Source organism: Diabrotica undecimpunctata, chromosome 10 (assembly GCF_040954645.1).
Source record: "Diabrotica undecimpunctata isolate CICGRU chromosome 10, icDiaUnde3, whole genome shotgun sequence".
Taxonomy (NCBI): domain Eukaryota; kingdom Metazoa; phylum Arthropoda; class Insecta; order Coleoptera; family Chrysomelidae; genus Diabrotica; species Diabrotica undecimpunctata.
In genome coordinates this window covers 57,838,343-57,861,725 of record NC_092812.1, presented here as the reverse complement: position 1 = coordinate 57,861,725, position 23,383 = coordinate 57,838,343, and the positions used below count along the sequence as shown (strand labels likewise).

Sequence of the window (23,383 nt, the reverse complement as noted above, 5' to 3'; positions counted from 1 at the left end):
AGTAATGTCAGTTGTCAGCCAGTCATCAACATCAAAGGTTTTTATACTGACTATGATTTATTTCAGACAAAATCTTATGACGGAGTGATGGGAAAATACCTAGAGCTAAACAATAAAAAGTAACATTTTCTCAGCTCATTAATGAAGATGAATCATAATTATCCAGTGCGCTGCCTGCAGTCGTAATGTACACCTTTAATTTCTGCTAAAGATGGTTGTGAAATAGTTGTATCCTGTAAGTAGAAATAACAATTCAGACAGTAATAAAAACAATTTAATGCCATGGGCATTTGTTCAAGAAGAAACGTTTTCCTTTCAATATGCTTTTTGCAAATGGTAAGTTTACTTTAGTAATAACAAAATAGTGTGTTAATGGAGGCTTCCTCTTACAGGTAGCTGTGGTAGAAAGACAGGTGTTTGACTTCCTGGGTTTTCTGTGGATTCCAATATTAGTCAACTTCTTTGAAATAATATTTATCATCTTTGGTTTTTTTGGTGCTTATCAATACCGCCCAAAATACATCATAGCTGTAAGTAATACATTTTTATTCACAATTATTCAAGCTAAAATAATATTTATTGTTCTTTTAGTATTTATTATGGCACCTTTTCTGGATTGGCTGGAACATTTTTATGATATGTTTATACCTAAATGTTGCAGGATTAGACCATGAGGTAAATGATTTAATCTTTTTATCTAGAATAATCTCACCACTATCTTATTTGCTTGAGGCATTAGCTTTATGGGTATTTTTACAAAATAAGTGCAATGTGAACATAGCCTTCAATAAACCTCCTGAGAACTTAATGTTGGTGCTCTTGGCTGTGTTGTCATGTCCTTATTCCATCCAAAAAACAATTACTAAATTTAACTCTTTGAGTGTGACTAGACAAACCAAACCAACAAACCATTTGAAAATGAAAACCAGATGCTGCTATTTTTTTAAGCAGTACCTATTTGATGATTTACTTAATCTAATGCCTTCAAAAAATCTGTGTATATGGTATCTATTTGTTTGCCATTCTCCATGTACCTGATAATATCTGACTGATAGGTAACCATATTAGTAACTGTATATATTAAATTCTTATTAAAACCATGTTGTTGTTCAGGAATAAGATTCTTACACATCCATGATCGTTGTTTACTTACCCAAGCTGTGAAATATCTTAGGTATGGCTCTTCTACAGATCTCATTCTGTTTGGCACCATTAAAATGGGTAAAATAAAGCTCTCTTTCCAGGCATCCAGAAAGATTGATATTTTTAATCTATTAAAAGGAAGAAACAAGTGCAACACTATTAAACATACACACTCTTTAAGATAAATATTGGGAAGTCCATCTGGGCAAAATTATAACTTAGGAAGTTTAAGAGTTTGAGTAAATATTTTACTTCTAGATATTTCATTGCAGGTGATATATTTATTGACATTTTCATTCATTCAAAGTCAACAGTATCTTCATGGTCAACATAAACTGTCTGGAATAATTCCTTAAATAAATTTGCAATATCCTGACAATTAGAAACTGAATAGTCACCATAAAATAGTGGACTTGGTAATATATGACTCTGGCTGGTGTCTGGCCTGTTGATTCGTTAACAGCAGATCTGTGGGCCATTGTGAAGAACGGAAGATATTGGTTCCAGTCTCGCTGATGATCGGACACAATTTTTGTCAAATACTTGCCAACTGTCTTATTCATCCGTTCTACCACACCATCCGATTGTGGATGATATGCTGTAGTTCTTGTTTTCTTCGTGCCTAGTCTATCACATATTCCTTGGAATAGATCGCTTTTGAAGTTCCTTCCTTGGTCACTATGGATTTCCAAAGGCACTCCAAATCGGCTGATATATTCTTTGATCAACTTATCTGCAATGGTGGCAGCCTTTTGGTCTGGAAATGCGTAAATCTCGACCCACTTAGTGAAGTAATCCATTACTAGCAACATGTACTTGCCTCCATTTTCACTTTCTGGAAATGGCCCAGCAATGTCCAAAGCTATTCTTTCAAATGGGCTTCCCACATTATATTGTCTCATAGGAGCTCTCCTTTTTCGGTAAGGCCCGTTACTCGTAGCACAAATAGTACACTTCTTACACCAGCCCTTTACGTCGTCGGAATTGTTCATCCAATAAAACCATTCCCGAATTCGCTGAAGGGTTTTCTTTACACCGAAATGCCCTCCTGATGGACTGTAGTGTAACTGACGAAGTACTTCGGCTATTCTGCTCTTTGGGATCACCAACTGTCGTCTCTTCTCTGAACCGTCATCATTTTCCAGCACTCCTTTGAGCAAGCCATCTTCCATGATAAATGAGTCCCACTAGGCCCAATACATCTTAACTACTGAGCATAGGCTTGATATTACTTGCCAAGGTGGTCCATGGTTTTCCTCTTTCCATTTTCGAATTTTCTGTACAACTGGATCTCTCTCTTGTTCTTCCCTTATCTTAGTAGGCGTCCAGTCGTCGTTGACCATCGTTGTTCTTAGCACTGCTGCTTCCTTGGATTCCGTTTTATTGCAGTGGGAATACTCTGCTGGACATGGCCTTCTGGAAAGAGAATCAGCGTTTCTGTGGCTAACTACGGCTAGGTGCTCAATCTTGAAATCGTATTCTTGGAGTCGTTCGATCCATCTGGCTATCTGACCGTCTGGATTCTTAAACTGCATTAACCACTTAAGGGCGGCATGGTCGTTTCGGATTAAAAACTTCCTTCCATAGAGGTATTGATAGAAGTGCTCTACTGATTTCACTACTGCTAGAAGTTCTCTTCTCGTGACACAATAATCCGCTCAGGTTTTGAAAGAACTTTACTAAAATATCCAAGGACTCGTTTCCGTCCTCTTTGAATCTGAGATAGCACTCTTCCAATTCCCACATTACTTGCATCTGTATCTAAGATGAACTCTCCTTCTGGCAGTCTGTATCCCAGCGGTAATCTCTTGCTTACTCTATAAGTCTCGTTAATGGCTTAGCGATATCTGCAAACTTCTTACTTAAATGTCAGTTGGTTCTGGCAATTCCTTAATGAAATCGATTTTTGCCTTATCCCGGCCACTCCTTTACTGACTATATGACCCAGATCATTGACTTTACCTTGAAATAGCTGGCACTTGGGGTCTAACATCAATTTTAAATTCTTCAGATGATCTTCAAATGTCTCCCCTAAGACGATTATGTCATCTAGATTAATCAGGAATGTTTTCCAAGATAACCCTCTCAAATGACATTGTCATCGAATGCCATAGTCTGTGGACTAGTACGCATTTCGATGCGCATCGCCCCGCCTCGAATTTTCCCATTGGCTCTTGACCTGGAAATCCCTATTTATCGCTCGAACAGCGCATATAAATATTGGCGATTTTCAGGTCAGCAAGTCAGTCCCTCACGGGCTCTCCGAGAGCTTAGTGCTCTCGGGGCTCTGCTTCCTGCATTTATTTACCATACTCTGTGGCTGAGAATTGTTTCAACTTAATTTGGTGTTTTATTTCGACGACGAAATTGTCATGTAAGAAATATCTTGCCTTTTTCAAGGCAAGACACCGAAGATAAATATTTTCCAAGTCCATAACCCGAAAATGGACTTAAGTAGGGGAGCTCTCGACAGTATATTCGAAGCCCTCTACAGAGCACCCGGAGACAACAGAAGGTGGTTAGACCCTTATTTGTTCCCCCGAGGTGACAACATAACGTTGAGTTACCACAATCCAGATCCTGTGGTGAAGACTGTCTTCTCTTTATCTACTCTGTCCATTTCTACCTGCCAATATCGATACTTCAAATCTAAAGTAGAAAACAATTTACATCCAGCCAATGTGTCGTCCGAGGCAGGGGATAACTATCTTCCTTGTTTCCAACTTACATTTCGTCTCGTCTTCTTTTGTCTCTACTGTAATTGGATTGTTTCCTCTCTCTGCTGTCCCTGTTTCCTCCATCTTCCTTTCCGTATCTTTTGTCTTTTCTTCAACGGATAACATATCGGCAGCAACTTGGTTTTTTAACGAAGATATTCTATCGTCAAGGGCAGACATCTCAGAAGTGACGTTAGAGATGTTAGCAGAAATTTTGCTTTCCAGAGAAGAAATCTCGTTAGAAACTTTGTTTTCTAAAAAAGCAATGTTCATGACCATGACCCCTAAAATCATCCATATTTTTCCCCCCAAAAATCCCCCAGCCATTTCAGCTTATAAAAATTCCCCCAGACGCTTTCAAATTACCACCAACTATGGTTGGAAATATCCCGATCTGGCAACTCTGGTGAGACCTGTCATGGATTGTCTCCCTCCACCAAAAAGCGGAAATCGCAACTGCGCAAGCTACAGTGTAAGAAACAAGTTACGTTAAGTTCGTTGAGATCGTCCATTTGCCTTCCGGTCTTCTTACAGTTCAGTTTGCCGGACAGTCGCCGGCGTTCATGTTGTACTATTTTGTAAAATAATGTATGTATAATATATATTTTTTATAAAAATGTGTTAATGTTGTAGAATAATGTATGTGTTAATATTTTATATTTGTTTCTAGAAAAATAAAGTGCTCAAATTGGATTTAAACAGTGACAGTTGGTGGAGGACGGGCGGTCCAGGATGCCGGGTTAAAAATGTAGATTCTGAAGAATATGAGGGATGTTTAATCAATTATGTACACGTAGAAATAGTCCAAGCTGGTATTCAATGTTTTTTAACTGTAAGTACAGTTTTACTTTTTCAATTTAATTTTTTAGTTTATATCAATGAATTCTGCTTGACTAACTGATGATTGTACAATGATTTCTATGTAATTTTCATTTAAAATATGTATTTTATGTCCAACGCCCATGTCCGCCATTGTATATATAATGGAAGGACAAGAAATGGTACTAATGACAACTGGTCACGTACACCCTACCGGAAATCATTCGCAATCGGTCTGGGTGAAGATAGCCTCAAATTTCAAATAGCTGTCAATTAAGTTTCATAGAAAGAAATATAAACGTTTGGCAGTGTTGACATGTCCTTATAATGTGTATGTTATATGTTTCAAATACTTACATGTTACTTATGTTACAAATAAGAGAGAAAGCTTTTAAAAAATATATTATATGAATTCTGCAATTTTTAATGTATATAAGACACGAAATCTGGTATTAAAATCTTAAAACAGCAGAATTTAAGTTATTTGGTACTTTTTAAATTTATTATTTATACTGAAATTTTAATTCTTAAAAACTGTTTTAAAGCTATTTACTTTTTATTTTTTGGTAAAAGTAATATTTTTTCGATATTTTACTATTTTATATTTGTTTTCCATGTTTAATAAATGAATTAATATATATCGCATGTTCTCTCCCAATTTTAATTAATATATCACATGTTCTGTCCCGATTTATTATAAGGATATGGCAACACTGCCAAACACCCATATTCTTCCACCAAACTCACTGACAGCTATTTGTGGCTATCTTCACACATACAGATTGAGAATGATGTCCACTGTTTTAAGAAGTGTAATTCTATCCAGTGTTGCCATAGTTACACAAAATATGTTTTCTTATGAAAAAAAAAAATTAAATATTTTGAAATTTTATTTTTACCTTCTTTTTTCAGTAAATGTTAGGTTAGGTTATTTTTCTTACATTATAATTTAATCTTGTGCTAATATCAAACATACTAAAATTTAACTTTAACTTGCACATTTCCGCCATATTGTTTTGAAATATTAAAAATTTTCAATAGTTTAAACAATATTATGTATTTTTTTAGTATCTAATTAATAATAGTATTGTTATTAAGTATTTAATTTATTAGTAAAAATCAGTGACATTTATTACAAGTTTTTGCCAACATATTTAAGCAGTTCCACTGTTATGCCATCTATTTCAGCTGGTTTCCGCTTTTTATTTTTGTAATTGTCGATTCGACTTCTTCCAGAAGGACTTCTGGTACTGGTATCTTCTTGGTTACTGACTGCTTCAAGTGTTTCAGGGGCGCTGTATAGTTGGCTGTAGAATTTACTCACGATTTGTATTATTTCATTTCTGGTGTGTTCTTTTGTTACAGCATCGATTTGCTTCTTCCCAATGATTAATGCTGTGCTTAGCTTTTTTCTGTATTCAATTGCAGTTCCTACCAGTCTTTCATTGTATTTTCTTATATCTTCCTTAATACTTTTCCTTATTGTCTTACAAAGTTCTTTGTATTGTATTATCTGTATGTTGCTACTCACTTCCGTTTGATTTCTTTGTTTTAGCATTATTTTGGTTTTATCCGACAGTTTATTATGTTTATTTTGTTGTTGCGGGCAACAATCACAAACTAACAATTCACATCAAATTGAATTAGTGGTACGACAAAAGGCGACAATTACTCTAGAGAGTAGTACTAATACAGTAAAGCCTCGATATAACGGACTACTTGGGGTGACGGGGTGTCCGTTATATAAAAATACATATGTTTAAAATAAATCAAAACATTTTTTTTTTTTGAAAATATGTATGTACACTTACGATATATATAAAAAATACAAACAAAATTCTATTGTCTTTGAACATTCGTCGTGAGGTGACGTTACTGTTGACATCGACGCGCGTGCTGTCGTTAATCCTGTTTTGAAAATGAAAAAGGGATCAAGTTTCGTTGTTTGCTGTTTTTTTATTATCAACTCTCTAAAATTACGAAAATGCGTAGATTGAGTATATACAGTTGAACTTTGTTATCTGATGAATGCTCAATAAATGTTATTAGATCGTCGAGATGCGATCTTACCTCTGATAACTTAATTTTTGGCAGTGTTGTTTTGTTGTTGTTCACAACGAATAAACAAGTCAAACTACTGTAAAGTTGCGTGAATCCCCGGCCAGCGTGGTAAACATCCTTTTAATCATAGAAACCTACGCGTTATTATATTAGGGAATCCCCTAATAATATGTGATATAGATACATTATATTATGTTTATAAAATGTTATATTTCTCTTACAAATGCTTTTTTATTTATTTATTTATCGGCACAAAAATATATACATAATACTATTAGGAATGTGTCCTTATGCTAAATTTTATTGAAATTCTTTCCAAAATACAGTGGTGTGGGACTGGTTAAGCATGTATAATATTAACAGTACGTTTTTATTTTTTTTTATATTTGACCAGATTTTTTGTCCGTTATGTCCGTTATATAGAGTTTTTACTATACCACATACAAAACGCATACATTATACATCGTGGTATTATAGCTCTACGAATACTCAAACTATGGACTTTTTTTCGTTTCTGTATTTTAAGTATCGTCTTCTGAAAAGATGATTCAGAAACAATTCATGTATACTGTATAAATATACACATAAATCAGTTTGTTTATATTGTTCGCGCTATATTCTTATGAACAATAAAATCGATCCGAACTAATGATTCATTTCAAAGCCATTAAATCAAATCTGCTGTATTGCAATATTATTTTATGTAAACATTTATTTTGTCAGTAATTAATTTGAAACCGCAAATCGAGTAGTTAAAAAAAATGGCCTGATTTTTATTAAAAAGTCCCGGGTTTCATGTATTTTTTTCAGCCTTGTCTGGAATTCGACTTAATTGGAGTTGGTCACACTAGCTCATATACAGGGTGTCCCAAATTAGTATGTTTTACAGGATATACCGAAAACTAGAGGAGATAGAAAAAAAGTAGTTAAGATGTTATGACTTCTTTCTTCATTAAAGTAACAATTACCTAATCAAATCATTAATCACTCCCCACATTAGCGAGATACAGGGCGATATTGAAAAATGTCGAAAACGCTAGGGTTAAATATCTTCTTTATTAAGAAAATATTTTAAAAACTTTATTAGAACTTTTCATCATCATCAGTAGCTTGACAACAAATTCTGGGTCCTGGCAAGTGTTTTCAGATTTTGTTCCATGTATCTAAGTTTGGGTCTTCCCTTTGACCTCCCTACTGTTGTTTGCCTCATTATATGTTTTGGTGTTTCAGTCTCCAACATCTGTTCAACATGGCCCATCCAGCGCAGACGTCCGATCTTTATGGATGTTATGACCTCGGGTTCATTGTATGCTGTGTATAGTTCAAAATTATATCTTCTACGCCATATGTCATTTTCTTTCACCCCCTTATATGTATATGTGTCTAAGGATTTATCGTTCAAACGTACCTAATAGGTTCTCATCGCTTTTCGAGAGTGTCCATGTCTCTGATCCATATACAAGGACCGGTTTCCAGGGTCTTGTATATTTTGCATTTGGTTTTTCTTGTGATGTTAGATCTTAGATGTTTAATTAGCCCATTATATGTTTTATTAACGATATGTATTCTTCTCTTAACTTCTTCACTGGCATTGTTATCTGCGGTAACTAGTGAACCTACTAATGTAAAATTTTTCACGCTTTCGATGTTATAGTCTCCTATTGTCAGATTCTGTAGGTTTTTTTGGCCTGTCGATTTGCTGGCCTTCATGTATTTGGTTTTTATTTCGTTAATGTTTAGGCCACTGTTTTGTGCCGCTCTTTCTATCACATTAAATGCTTCTATCATCTCTCTTTCGCTTCTAGCTGTGATATCCACATCATCTGCAAATGTTTGTACACTTTTTGTTATTATTGTTCCTCTGGTGTTGACTTTTGACTCTCTAATTATTTTCTCTATTGTGATGTTGAATAGAATACAGGATAGGGCATCTCCCTGTCGTAGGCCCGTTCTCACATGGATTGTATCTGTTAGTGCGTTTTGAATTCGAATTTTGCTTTGTACTTTAAGTGTTTCTTTTACTATATCAATGAGTTGAGTTGGAATATTAAACTCCTTCAGTGCATGGATCACAAATTCTCGATGGATGCTATCATAGGCACTCTCAAAATCAATGAAAAGATGATGTGTGCCTATATTAAATTCACTAGTCTTTTCCAAGATTTGCCTCAAGACGAAGATCTGATCTATTGTGGACTTCTGCCTGCAGAAACCACATTCATATCCCCCAACTATTTGTTCCGCATATGGTCTCAATCGGTCATACACAATATTTGACAGTATTTTATATGCCACAGTTAGTAGCGTTATTGCCCGGTAGTTTTTACATTAGAACTTTTGATAAATATATTATGGAAGCGTTCAGTGGCATACGAGAAATTTTTTTAGAGGGTCTCACTAAGGAAATATAATACCAACCTATGTTTTTTGTATGGGACACCCTATATATTTTGACATTTTTTGATTGCATTTTTAATTCTGCTTCACCTGATATGACATATTATATATATTTTCAGTCGTTGGAGCTACACTGCAAATAAATTGTTTAATTGACATCACGTTACATACCTTACAGAATAATCCTTCTCAGTTTTATTTGCCAGAAATAAGATCAATCCACTTAAATAATGGAAATAACACATCTACCAACAACAAAAACTACTTAATCAGAATTAATTATACGAAAATATTAACATTATAATAAATATAAAAACAAAAATAATACACAAAGGAACAGCTAGAATTCATTTTACAAAAATTTAAAAATTATAATAAATATTCAAAATGCCCCCGTTTTGTTATAATAATAATGAACACCTTTTTCTTACAGATCTTACTCAATTGAGTATATGCATTGGCTTTATTTTTCTAAATGCTTGATGAATACTTTGGAATTATTCTTCCTTAGTATTAAAGCCAGTTTTATAAATATTGAAAGATATCTTATAAATATTAAAATATAAGAACCATAAGTTCCTATCCACCGATTATGATTTTTCGTTTAAATAATTTCCAATGAATTCGACATTATGGGCAGATGCTCCTTGTAGAAACAAAAATGTATTCCTCTCGGCCAAATATATACATATTTCTCATTAAAAATATTTTTAATATTTTAAATTACACTTTACGGAAATCTAAACGTCAAAATAAACTTATTTTAAAGTAAAATTGTAGCTTATTCCCAATAAAACTAATAAATTGTATTGTCACAAGATGTCACAAGAAAATAGCTTTAAACCAATAATAAAAAAATTAGAAGATAATAATATTATATCGGATAAAAAATTATAAATAGAAACGAAAAATGTAATAAAATACAGTGTGTTCTATTTTGTGACAATTTTATTTATAAAATATGGAAGCAATACTTTAAAAATATTAATTAACTTTGAACTAATAATTAGCAGTAAGTATTTACTTTACTTTCAAGTTAGGTAGGTACTGTTTTTATTTTTGCTAAATAAAACTGTCAAGGGATTAGTATCCTCTTAATAAAAGGTTAAAATACGTTATTATTGTAGCGAGTATTTTATTTTTAAGTGCCTATAACATTACGACAACATATTATTTGCATAATAGCTTCAAAAACTGAAAATAGATATACATATAACATGTCATATCAGGTGAAAGAGAATTAAAAATGTGAACGAAAAATGTATAGGGTGTCCCATATAAAAAAAACATAAGTTGGTATTATATTTCTTTAGTAAGACCCCCTAAAAAAAATTTCGTACGCCACTGAACGCCTTAATAATATTTCTATATCTCCTCTAGTTTTCGGTATACCCTGTATTCCCAAAACAAACCAATTTGGGACACCCTGTACAAGGTTTGTCAAAAAATATGATCACAAAATTAATATTTTTTGTCAAACCGTGTGTGTGACTGAAAAAAATTAATATCTGGTGATTGTGTTGTAGGTTTTAGATCATTCAGAACTTTTTATAAAGGATATGGTTCAGACGTAATTGGACCATATTGGAAACTTTTTTATTTTTAATTTTATGAAAAAAGTTATCCTTTATAAAAAGTTCTGAATGATCTAAAATGTAGAATACGAACATCAGACATTAAATTGTTTCTGCCATATACGCGGTTTTTTCAAAAAATATGAATTGTATGGAATATTCTGTTCTTTAAGAAAATTTTTAAATTTTTTAAAGATAATTATTTTTTTAATTTCGCAGGGCTTCAACAGCATCATTGGAATATGTCTTAGTCGTATGTTCATGGAGGAAGATGATACCTGTAAGTAAACATATATTTTAATCTTTAAGTAGTTACACTCTTTGACTAACATTCTATTGTTAAAAAATATCATGACAAGAATAATATTTGGGAACTTAAAGATCTATTCTTATAGTTTTTAAAGTATTCACCACTTGTGTTAACTTAAACTGAAATGAAATGTAATCAGCTATTTAGCCGTTATAGTATGTTACTATAAGCCTCCCGCCTGCCTCTTGGTAGTAATTGAACCGATCATGACAATCATCAAATATGCATTTCTATGGATGATGGCAAAATATCATTGTGGACACATTTAGAAAGCATACTTTTAACATGAAGAAGAGTTAAGTATAAGGAGTTAGATAGATGGGTAGACAATTCGCTTATTTATAATTATTGAATATGTCAAAAAGTAAATATAATGATCCAAGCATATCAGATAATTTTTAAAAAATGGGGGACAAGCATCTACAATGATATTAGAAATTGAAATAATACTAAGGAAGAAAATGTGGATTCATTGAATGAAGGGAGGGAATAGAATTACAAACATTTATCATTTTACTTGAAGATGTGAAAAAACCATATAAAATTGAATAAAGACAAATTATGTTGGCTCGGAAAAGTTTATAAGTAGAAAAAGGGAAGAATTAAAGTTTGATATTACTGGAAGTTTATATTATTTGAGGAGAGATGATGGCTTGATGCAATATTTATAAGATAGGTGATTTATTTTGAACTGCTTTGATTTTAATCAATATCCTAAAAGTAAACAGTATGTCTGAAATGGCTAGAGTAACCAAATATACATGTACTAAATGACATTTTTTATCAATTATGGTATCAATATACAAGTGTGCTTGCAGTTGATTTCATTGGTGGCTTTGATCCTCAAACAATTTGGTAAGTTGTAGTAATGGGAATGCACTTAGTAGTATAATATAATTTTGGATCTTCCTTTTATTTAGTATTTAGATCTATATATAGTTGGACTGTCTTAAAGTTAAATCTGATATTTATTTGATTTACTATCTAGATCATTAATATTTGAATATTGTAAGTAATTATTAAGAACAATAATCCTGTCTAATGCAAGAAAATTCAAGCTAAGCGTAGAAAATTAATTACTAATATACAACAACATAATTAAACCAATATGCATATATGAAATGGTTGTTCCTAAAATTCCACGTGTGAGTCTCAGACATACATTAATGATTCTAGCTGATTCCTTGATAGCTAAATTTACATGCATATATACATCTAGGTGCTGATGCTTCCTTCTTCTTCGACTTTTCCAAGGTTAGAAGGATATGCGCCCTACTTTTGATTGTTTCAGGTTGTTAGTTTGTCTTTTAGTTTCAAACTCCAAGGTATTTAAAAGAAGCACAGTGTTCAAGGGCTTCAAAGCCAGCTACATTCTGCTGATGGGTACACATTTTTCTTCGTTGAGTAGGATGAGGGCTGCATTTTTCCCTTGTACTCTGCTCGTTGTCCCAGGCATGTTTTCATACGTGGGATTTCTGGAAGTCTCTGTTCTTGATGTATGTTCTGTGCTCGTTTATCCTGACACGTAGTGGTCTTGTGGTTTCTCCCACGTAGAAATTGTAATATTTGAGTCTCTCTTTGTGAGTGTTTCTGGATTGCTTATGATGTCTTTGTTTATAAATGACAATGGATAGTTATTTTTAGTCAGAACCTTTGTTAGCAGTTTTCTTCCTGAAATGCATTTTCATTAGAGCAAGTGCTTCAGGCTCTATCGTATAGGGATTTGATAATTCCGTTTTTGATGTTTACGCTGTGTTTGGACTGGTAATGTAGATATCTGCTGGTGTGGGTTTGTTTTCTGTAGACTTTGGTTGCATAACCTGTGTCTTATTTTGTGATTAGCACGTCCAGAACAGGAAGTGAGTTATTGTTTTCTTCAGTGGTGAATTTGATTGATTCTTCTTTATTGTTGTTGGTGTCCATCAGAAATGTACTCAATGTTTCTGGTTCGTGAGGCCAAATACAGAACACATCATCTACATATAAACATAATATTTAGATTAAACATGTCACAAGAAAGTAGTTTCAGAATCTTGCTATATCTGCGTCATCTGCACAGATGAAAGTCCTAATATATATTGGTAGGGGTTGGCGTTGCTGTTAAGGTAGTATAGTGTTATTACCATTGTACTATCTTGAGCTAGACAATTATTTAGTGCCCTCAATCTTTTCATTGAGAGAAACAAAAATCTTCTGTTCTGCAGGAAAATGCGCATATGACAAAAATGTGTTTTTACGGTGTCGTCAGCAGCGGTAAGATCTACAAATACTGTCCTCATTACCTAGTGTCTTTTATGCCTGTCTTTGATGTTTTGGGCGTGATTCAGATTTTGTAATGTGCAGGATTTTCCTTACCTAAAGCCACTTTGTTCTTTAATGAGATTTTTGTAGATTCGTAGATTTCGTAGTGGCTTGGAGAAACAAGAGTTTGTTCTTGGAGTATTTCTCTTTGTAGGAAAGTTATCAGTCTGTCGTTGATTATGTGTAGCTTTATTTTCCTGGCATGTGAGATAAGGGAGATGGTTTTATAGTTGTCGCATTTATGGAATGCTTGTAACCATACGAGCTCGTGCATAAAAATAGATTGAATTTAAACCCAGTATACAATGAATTAATAAATACTGTAAAAAGCACCAGTTAAAACAATTTCTGTCTAGACATGAATTATGTTTAAATAAATATTTCAAGATATTTTAATAACAGAAAAATGATAAGAATTTAAATAAATGATCAATTGATCACAGTCTCTGTTCATGTATCAGATTGCTTTAAAGAATAAGTCCAACTGTGTACGTAGATTAGACTATCGCTTTTATATTTCTTTTTAGTTAATTATGAGAAGCCAAATGCACCTGACAGTATTTTATTACATCCAAAGTATGTGACCAGTGATAAAATGTACAGTTCTAACAAATTTCTGCACCAATCTAATAGCTATCTGTTTTTTGACCAAGACAAGCATAAAAACGCTAAGCACGTCCATGCAGATTCTATACGTGTTATGAAAAGAAGAAGTAACTCTTTTAGTAATGCGGGTTTAAGTGGGAAGAAGGGTTCAAAGAGACCTGTGTCTTTGTGTTCAGACACATATTTGTATATGTCATGAAAGCACATTTATAATTATTATTGTTGTTAGTTCTAGTCATTATTTTTAGACTGATAAATATATTTTAACGTGCGAACAGATAGTTATTTACGTAGCCAATGTAATATCTGCTAAAATGAACATGACATAAAAACTTAATTATTATCACTGCAGCTGTTTGGAATGATTCATTGTCTGGGCTTATAGACCATTTTCTTGAATTATCTGTTGCTGATAATGTCTGCTGCAATCGCAAAAGTGTGAGGAAGAAATAATTCCAGACCACTATCTATATACTCAGCAAAAAATGTATCATTACAAACTAAATTTTGATTTATTAATCAATTAATTAAAAATATAATGGGATAGCTAAAAACAGATAGTTTACACAATAATTTAGATTGGACAAGATTACAGCTAATTTTTTTAACAAAACTTTAATTTTTTTTAGCACTGAAAAGTTTAATATAAAATCATTTTCCTATTAACTTCTGTTTTTTACAATAAACCACGATTGTGATTAAAAAAATTTTATGACGCTTCGACTACAAATTTTAAAATACCATAAATTTTGAGATGATGTATCATTCACAAAATGCTGTCATTTCTTGTTCTTTTTGTTTCTGCATTTTGGTCGGACTTTCTATATGTTTCTTCGAGTCTTTCTTAGCGTTTCACTTTTAGCTTAACTACTTTATAGCTTTATCTAATAGTATTGCCGATGGTAAGGATAAAAATAAGGTATCGTCGGATAATATAAAGCCCATATCATTATCCTAGTCCCGATTTCACATTCGTCGGATTATTTTTATTGCAATAAATCAAAAGTCATGTAGTCAAGTTGAAGAATCCATCATATATTTTTTTAAAATAATGTGGTAAATTTTCATATATGGCAATATTATTAGGAAAATCTATAAAACTTAAAAAAGTATTTCTTCTTAACTAAACTGCGAGGCATAAGTTAGGGATATAGCTTAATATTAAATAAACAATAATACAACAATTACACAACTGTATAAATCAATTAAGTCACTTATCTACATTAACAAATAACACTAGTTTTTTGTTTTATAAATAATTAAATTAATGAGTTGTTTCTAGTTTATTACCCCATGAAACGAAGCCGAAAAATCACTTGAAAAATTAGTGGGCGGCATTTTTAACTGGAATATCTGGGACAAAAAAAGCGACTTATATTCATTCATTTCAATATTGTGAAAAAACTACGCATTTTAGATAAAAACGTTCAACAGACGACTGTCTTGAAAATATTTGCTCTTTCAAATGAGATTTTCTAAATTAAAAAAATTTCTATAAACAAAAAAGTTATTGCAAATTAAACCCGAAAGCAAGCATGATTTTCAATTCTCGATCTTGCAGTTGTTGTCAATTTTGAAATGACATAACCTAAAACAAATAATTTTGGTTAATACATTTTTGCAGAATTTTTATAATGTTTTTGAAAACGATTTCCGGAGTGGAAGTCAAAACGTTAAATACTAGTTAGTTAAAAATATGATTTTCGTTACATCCAATTTTTTCAACCTTCTCACTATTAAAAGTGACTGATCCCATTGTTTAATACTATACATGGTGAGTTGTGAATTTTGACCGAAATTTTTATTTTTATTTAAGGTAGTAAATTTTTTTGCATGACTTTGAGATTTATCTCTTCAAACTACCCAAAATTTTTGTCCGAATTTATATGTTAAAAACTGTCGATTAAAATAAAAATTACCATTGCGGTAATAAATTTTTTTCTCGCATAAAATCTATGACTTTTTGCCCGACTCCATCCAAGTAACAAATACACGAAAGTTTCGACAGTGTAGTCATAAAAAAATTCTAGGTATGGGATCCAAGTACCATACGCCCTTTCTAAATCTTAAAATGACTACTATGATTAAGTATGTATACTTCTATTTGGTTTATTGTAAACAAATAGTAGAATAATGGAAAATAATTTTTATTTATATTTACAATTGTTTATATTTTTGTCGAATAAAGAAGCAGTAGTGATTCAATTGAGAAAGTCACGAACTAACTTGCACATTGTAAAGGTGTTAACAAGTATTAGTGTAGTTTTAGCCATCTGCTGGTTACAAAATAGCATCTTCTGGTCGCACGTTTCTTGCTTTACTGCTTATTTAAGAATAGCTTATAGCATGAACTATGTTATTATTTTATGCATGTATATGTAACTTTGTGATTTAATTAAAATATTTATAAGTAATTTTTATTTTGATTTCTGACATTTATTTCCAAGAATTATTACACCATTAAAATGAAATATTCTAATTAAATAATTCAGTAATTGATGAGCTAAAAAGGTGTTAGTGGCACCAAACTTTAAATTACTTTACCTAAACAGCCAAAAGAGTTCTTTTAAATATAATTAGTAGTGATACAAAACATATCATTGATTGAACTCATGTTGACAAACCTTCTGATGAAGCTAATGTTTAGCCAATAACAGAAAACTAAAAACAGGAGAAATCCATATCATAAAAATATTGGTACAAAAAAGTAATTTTAGAAAATTTCATATTTCAAAAATAAACTCTTTAGACTAATTAGTTTAGAGAAAATTACTCGTCGCCTGGAATATCTTTATGGAAAACATTCATACAATACATATTATGTTTTTATGGGATTAAGCCGCAATTATTGGTTGTGATTGTGATGAAAATCACATTTTTAATTAACTAATATTTGACGTTTTGATTTCCTCTCCGGAAATCGTTCTCAAAAAAGGTTTTTTTGTACAAATTATTGAGAAATGTGTATAACCAAAGATTTTGTTATCGGTTGAATCAATCTTTGGTTATATACATTTCTAAATAATTAGTACAAAAAAAAACCTTTTTTGAGTACGATTTCCGGAGTGGAAATATTAGCTAATTAAAAATGTGACTGTCGTCACAATCACAACCAATAATTGTGGCTTAATCCCATAAAGACATAATACTTAACTTAACAATGCCACAAGGAAGCACTTTCAAAACATTCATACAATACTATCAAGAAAAATAACTTTGGACTAACTTTTTGCAACAATGGACGCTAACGGATGAAAGCACATTAACAATAATATTGTTAATATATAAAATGTCAACAACGAGTTATCGTAGAACCAGAAAGATAATTTTAATGGTGTAATATTCTTAATGAGACTTTTTGGAGACATCTTCTAGAGTTCTTTATTATGCACAAAACTGGTAATATACAACCAATATTTTTACTACGGGAAATATTCAGTTAATTGTACTATATTGTGCAAACTCTACAATTCAGTCAATAGACCTTTATAGAATATATTTTTTGTTAAAACATAACTAGTCAGTTAATTACTACATCTAACCCTAATTGGTTTTATTATGAATTGGAGTCCCCATACGAGTCATGCCTAAAAGTTGGAAGATAACAAAAATTCCAACCCACAATAGGTACAGTCTCCATGAACAATCAAATTACAATGGCAATACGTTAGTAAACCTAGCAAGATCACTTTTCTATCTATACAGCCCTTGCTATCCAATTTTGGACATAGGCCATCTCATTTGTGACCTTCCTCTTTTTCGTTTGAAACTATATGGTCTCCAGTGTATAATCATCTTATTCCATCTGTCGTCTTTCTGTCTTATGGTATGTCCAGCGAACTTCCACTTCAGTTTTGCTATCAGCGTTAATACATCGGTCACTTTTGTTTTGTTGCGGATCCAAGTATTTCTTTTCTTGTCTGATAGCCTGATGTTCAGCATTTGCCTTTCCATGGCTCTTTGGGTCTTTGCTATTTTTTCCATGTTTTCCTTTGTAAGCGTCCAAGTTTGAGAACCGTAGATGAGAACAGGAAGTATACATTGGTTGAAGACTCTTGTTTTTAAATATTGGGGGTATTTTCTATTTTTTAGTATATAAGAAAGTTTTCCGAAGGATACCCAAGCCAACCGTATCCTTCTCTTTATTTCTGCGGTCTGATTTTCTTTATTTAATTTAACCAGTTGTCCCAAATATGCATATTCTTTTACTTGTTCTATAGTTGTTTGTGCAATTGTAATTATTAATTCTTCTGGTTGGTTGGTCATAATTTTCGTTTTATTATAATTCATTTGTAGACCTATTTTTGTTGATTCGCTATTTAATTCATCCATCATATTTTGTAATTCTTTCTTTCTTAAAACTTTCTTTTTTTGTTGTTGTCTGTGCTATTTCTTTACCCACTTTCATTAGAGTTTCAGTAAATATCATGTTTATTTCATCGATATGTTTGTATTCTATATCTTTCTTGGTCGGCAATATTTCCTTTATTCTCTCTTCGTACGTCTGTTTTTCTTGTTTTAGTTTTTCCATGTCTAATTTCTGATTATTTTTCATTTTCTTTCTTGTTTCAAATCTACTATCAATGATCAGTTTGGCTCGGACTAGTCTATGGTCGCTACCAGTTGAGAAGCGATTTAGCTCTGTTACGTTTTTAACCATGGATTTTTGCGTTGAAAGAATATAATCAATTTCGTTTTTAATTTCACCATTGGGACTAATCCATGTCCATTTTCTTTGGGGTTTTTTTAAAAGAATATATTCATTGCATATAGTTGCTTCTCCTCCAAGTAATTCATCAATGTGTGTCCCCTATCATTTCTTTTGCCGTATCCATGGTGTCCTACTTTGTCTTTTTCTTTGTATAGTTGTTCTCCTATTTTGGCATTGAAGTCCCCGATTATTGGCGTTAATTTTGATTTTTGTTCTTCCATAGCTTTGTTATGTCTTCGTAGAAATGTTCAATATCTTCATCGCTGTAGGTACTTGTTGGAGCGTACACCTGTATGATTTTTAAGGAAGTTCTTTTTAATTTAAGTGTCTTGTATGCTACTCTATCTGATATGCCCTTGGTAGATTGTATGTGTTTAACATCATCATCATCATTTTGGCTTTACAACCCTGTGTGGGTCCTAGCCTCCCCAAGAATTTTTCTCCAGTCGTCCCTATCCATCGCCTTCCTCCGCCAAGCACGTATTTCCATATTTCTCATGTCTTCATCGATGTTATCTAGGAATCTTGTTCTGGGTCTTCCTCTTCTTCTTTGACCAATAGGTCTATCAAGGAGCGTTTTTCTAGCTGGGTCGGTTTGCTCCATCCGCATAACATGGCCTACCCACCTTAGACGTCCTATCTTTATGTGTTTTACGATATCTGGTTCCTGGTATATCCTATAGAGTTCGAAGTTGTATCGTCTTCTCCAGACACCATTTTCATTTACCGCTCCATAGATGCGCCTTAGTATTTTTCTTTCGAAACATCCTAACATGTTTTCATTACTTTTTGTTAAAGTCCAGGTTTCTGAACCATATGTTAGGACTGGGCGTATTATTGTTTTGTAGAGTTTTACTTTTGTATTTCTTGATATAACTGTAGATTTAAAAAGGAGATTAAGCCCAAAATAGCATCTATTAGCCGTGCAAATTCTGCGGTTTATCTCTGCGGTAGTGTCATTTTCAGTATTGACGAGCGTTCCCAGGTATACAAATTCGTTAACTGCTTCGATGACGTCATTTTCTATAACAAGTGGCCGTAGTGTTTGTGGTTGCGTACCTATTTTCATGTATTTTGTTTTGTTGGTGTTTATTATTAAACCCATTTTTGTAGCCGCTTCCTTTAATGCTACGTACGCCTCTCGTGCTGCGTTTTCCGTTCTCCCAACAATATTGATATCATCAGCATATGCTAAGATTTGCACAGATTTGTTATATATTGAACCGGTAGTTGTGATTTGTGACGTACGTATTACTTTTTCCAAAGCTAGATTGAATAGTATACAGGAGAGTGGGTCTCCCTGACGTAGCCCGTTATTTGTTTTAAAAGGTTCAGAGAGTTCCCCCTGGATTCGTACTTTGCATTCAACTTTTTCAAGGGTTAGTTTGGTTAAACTTACCAACTGATTTGGTACTCCTAGGTCTATCATTGCTCTAAACAATTCTCTTCTATTTACAGAGTCGTAGGCTGCCTTGTAGTCTATAAATATGTGGTGCGTGTCTACACCGTATTCCAGTGTTTTCTCTAGAATTTGTCTTAGGGTTGAAATCTGATGAATTGTTGATTTACCACCTCTGAAACCAGCCTGGTATTGTCCTATTATTCGCTCTGCATATGGTGCCATACGATGGCACCATGGCACGATGGCGTATGTGTTTAACTACTTTTCTATTTATTATAAATCCTACTCCATTGTTTGTGTTTTCTTCATTACCTTTATAGTATAGCAAATTTCCTGATTTTAGCTGTATTTTTTGTTCTCCTTTTCTTCTTACTTCGGATATGCTGATAATATCCCACTGTATTTTAGTCAGTTAGTGAACTGTAGTTTAGTAGGTTAGTCCTCTAACTCTACCCACCTGGGGTCCTATTCCGTTTGTTTTATAATTCGACATGTTTCATGAAGAGGGTTTTTTGGCATTAAAAGGCATGATCACTTAGCAGGACATATTTCAAAAAAATAAAATAGATAGATCATGTTATTGCAAACTTAAGACACCAATCCAATATAATAAACGTCCGCACCAGAATATATTAAATTTCGCAAATGAGAATTCTGATCACTACCTGGTTGAAAGTAGGTTAAGGGTCAGAATTTCAAAACACCAAAAATTTAAACATGAACGATACAGGGTAGAAGGACTTAAAGATGTGAACAAAGATAGAGAATATAAAGAAGATATAAACATTAAACTAGAAAACAGTCTAAAGCATGGAAAGTAAGCAAAGAAAAACTAATAGGGACTGAAGTTATTATAATAAATAAACAGTTGGTATAGTATATTACCCGCTTTTAAACAATACAAATTCTTGTATTTGTTTTAAACCGACATAAAATTTTACTTATTGTCCAAATTTTAGTTAAAAAACATATTTGGTCTCCAAAACTGTCTTTACATTTTGTCCATTATCACCTTACTGAAACATTCGTCTTTCTAACAGCGTCATGTAAGTCAACTCGTAAGAATAAGAACACAAAACCCCGTCTTTCGCTTTACTCCATTGAATTCAGTTCCCAACTCGAAAACAGGCAAAATGATAGCGACAACGATTTCGATCAAGTACCTACTCCAGTCTCTCCTAAGCCAATGACTCCACGGAGGGTAAAACGACGAAGCGTGATGACTAGGGGATCTTCAGGTCGGCACAGCACTAGCAGTCATCGATCACATACCAGATCATCGACAAGGTCAAGAAAAACAGCCCAGAATCCGGTGACCAGATTGTTAGAGCAGCAGCAAAAAAAGCCATATGATAGTCCTTCTAGTCTTTCGCCAATTGAGTCGCCTTTGTCAAATTATTACATTTCCTCTAATAATAACTTAATGGCTCATCAGAACTGGCCCATTAATGCAGGCCATACAAATCCAAACTATCAACAATCTTCTCAGCAGAGCTTAAATGAAACAGAAGAGCTGGATGATTTATACAATAATAGACCTGCGTCTGTGAGATCCAGTTATTCCAATTTTCATGGTACAAGGGCGTTAAACTACTCGCCGCCAAAACATTACCATAGTCATGCTACTCCTCAAGTACCTCAGAAAAGGGGACAGTCCAGTAGGAGCAGCATGAGATCTATGGCATTTTTGAACAATGGTCCTCCTGCGTATACCTCTCACGGTCAAAATCCTGGAGACTCGGAGACGCCTATGTAGGTATTATTATTTGTAGATTAACCGAAAAACATGTATTCGAGACTTCAATATCTTTTTATTTATACGTAAATAAGGAAGAAAACGTTTGTCACTTACACATGTTTTACGGATAGGAGCTCAATTTAACAATGTAAAAGTAACTGAACGAAAAAGAAATACCAGTGCAAAACTATTATTTCTTTTTCTTTCTATATAATTTATGTTCTGATGACCTTACAATTTGGTGTTATTTAAATTAAATATCATATGTAACATAAGTATTTGAACAAAGAAAGTCCCAGTATATATTTAACATAAAAAACATAAGACAATGATGTGTCAAATACAAACCATTAACAGTAGAGGTAGGATAGATGAAATTAGGTCAATTTTCAATTAGGAAATTTTTTCACGGATATTTTTTAGTGCGACCGACGCCGAGGTTTCTTTAGATTTTTGGACACCGGGAAAACGGGGGCGGTATATATATATATATATATATATATATATATATTACATACTGTTTCATTTTCAATTTATTGATGATAGTGATTTTCTATCTCTCTTTGTTATACCTAGGATTAATTGTCCCAGGTATACATACATCTTTTTAATAGTTGTAAAGTTACGCTAGCTACTCTATCCAAGATACTAGTTATTTCTACTACTCTTCGTTTCCATTTCTTGTTGATTGGGAATTCAATACTGCCTATTCTTTCTGTTGATGTTCCTCAGTAGTAGAATGTATCTCCTAACCCTAATTCCATTAGCTCTTCGTTTTTTCCGTCTTACTTACTATATAAAGCGTTGGTGTTTTATTTGGGTAGCGGTTTAGACTCTACCAGATTCTTAGCATCCTGTGCCCTTCTGGTTTGATCCTGAAAGCCACCCAGTACCTACTACAATTGAAACAGAAGTGTTGAAGATGAATTCCAAAAAATTATTCATGAAAAACAGGCGAAAATTACATATTTTTATTACAATATTTTTTCTGGTTTGCTCTTTATATTTTGTAAGTTATAGATTAAACAGAGAGAAATCTTATACCCCTTTTCCTTTTCTATTAGAATTTTTCTAAATCCAGTCTGTTCTACTGGTTGGTATTCATCAAATTTCCTGTTGGTAATGACTTAAGTAAATGTTTCTTTATAGAAGACTTAATGACTTAAGTAAATGTGGCTTTATAGAAGAATGCTGAGAATATCATGGACAGCAAGGATCACGAACAAGGAAGCTCTAGAAAAAATGAAGAAGGAACCAGAGATTGTGTTTACGATCAAACGCATAAAATTGCAATATCTGGGACACGTTATGAGAAATCAGCACCGTTACTCCCTGCTGCAGTCTATATTGCTAGGTAAAGTCAAAGGTAAGCGAGGACCCGGTAGAAGGAGAATATCATGGCTGCGGAATTTAAGAACATGGTTTAAGAAAACCTCAACGGAGCTGTTTCGAGCCGCAGCGAGCAAGGTCATGATTGCCAATATGATTTCCAACATCCGAAACGGATAGGAACCAGAAGAAGAAGAAGAAATGTTTCTTTCAACGTTTTTTATCAGAATTCCATTACTTCCAGACGTTTTGTTCCTTTTCATTTCTTTTTTGGG

At 33.0% G+C, this 23,383-nt stretch overlaps 1 protein-coding gene across 1 annotated transcript; it reads left to right on the top strand.

Moving 5' to 3' along the window:
• Positions 1 to 22,220, top strand: NKAIN (Sodium/potassium-transporting ATPase subunit beta-1-interacting protein). The gene is made up of 6 exons (XM_072546866.1): positions 1 to 336; positions 393 to 530; positions 592 to 675; positions 4,531 to 4,692; positions 10,931 to 10,991; positions 21,082 to 22,220. The coding sequence occupies exons 1-6, from the start codon at positions 283 to 285 to the stop codon at positions 21,795 to 21,797; spliced, it is 1,215 nt and encodes a 404-aa protein (XP_072402967.1). The 5' UTR covers positions 1 to 282; the 3' UTR covers positions 21,798 to 22,220.
• The last annotated feature ends 1,163 nt before the right edge of the window (positions 22,221 to 23,383 follow it).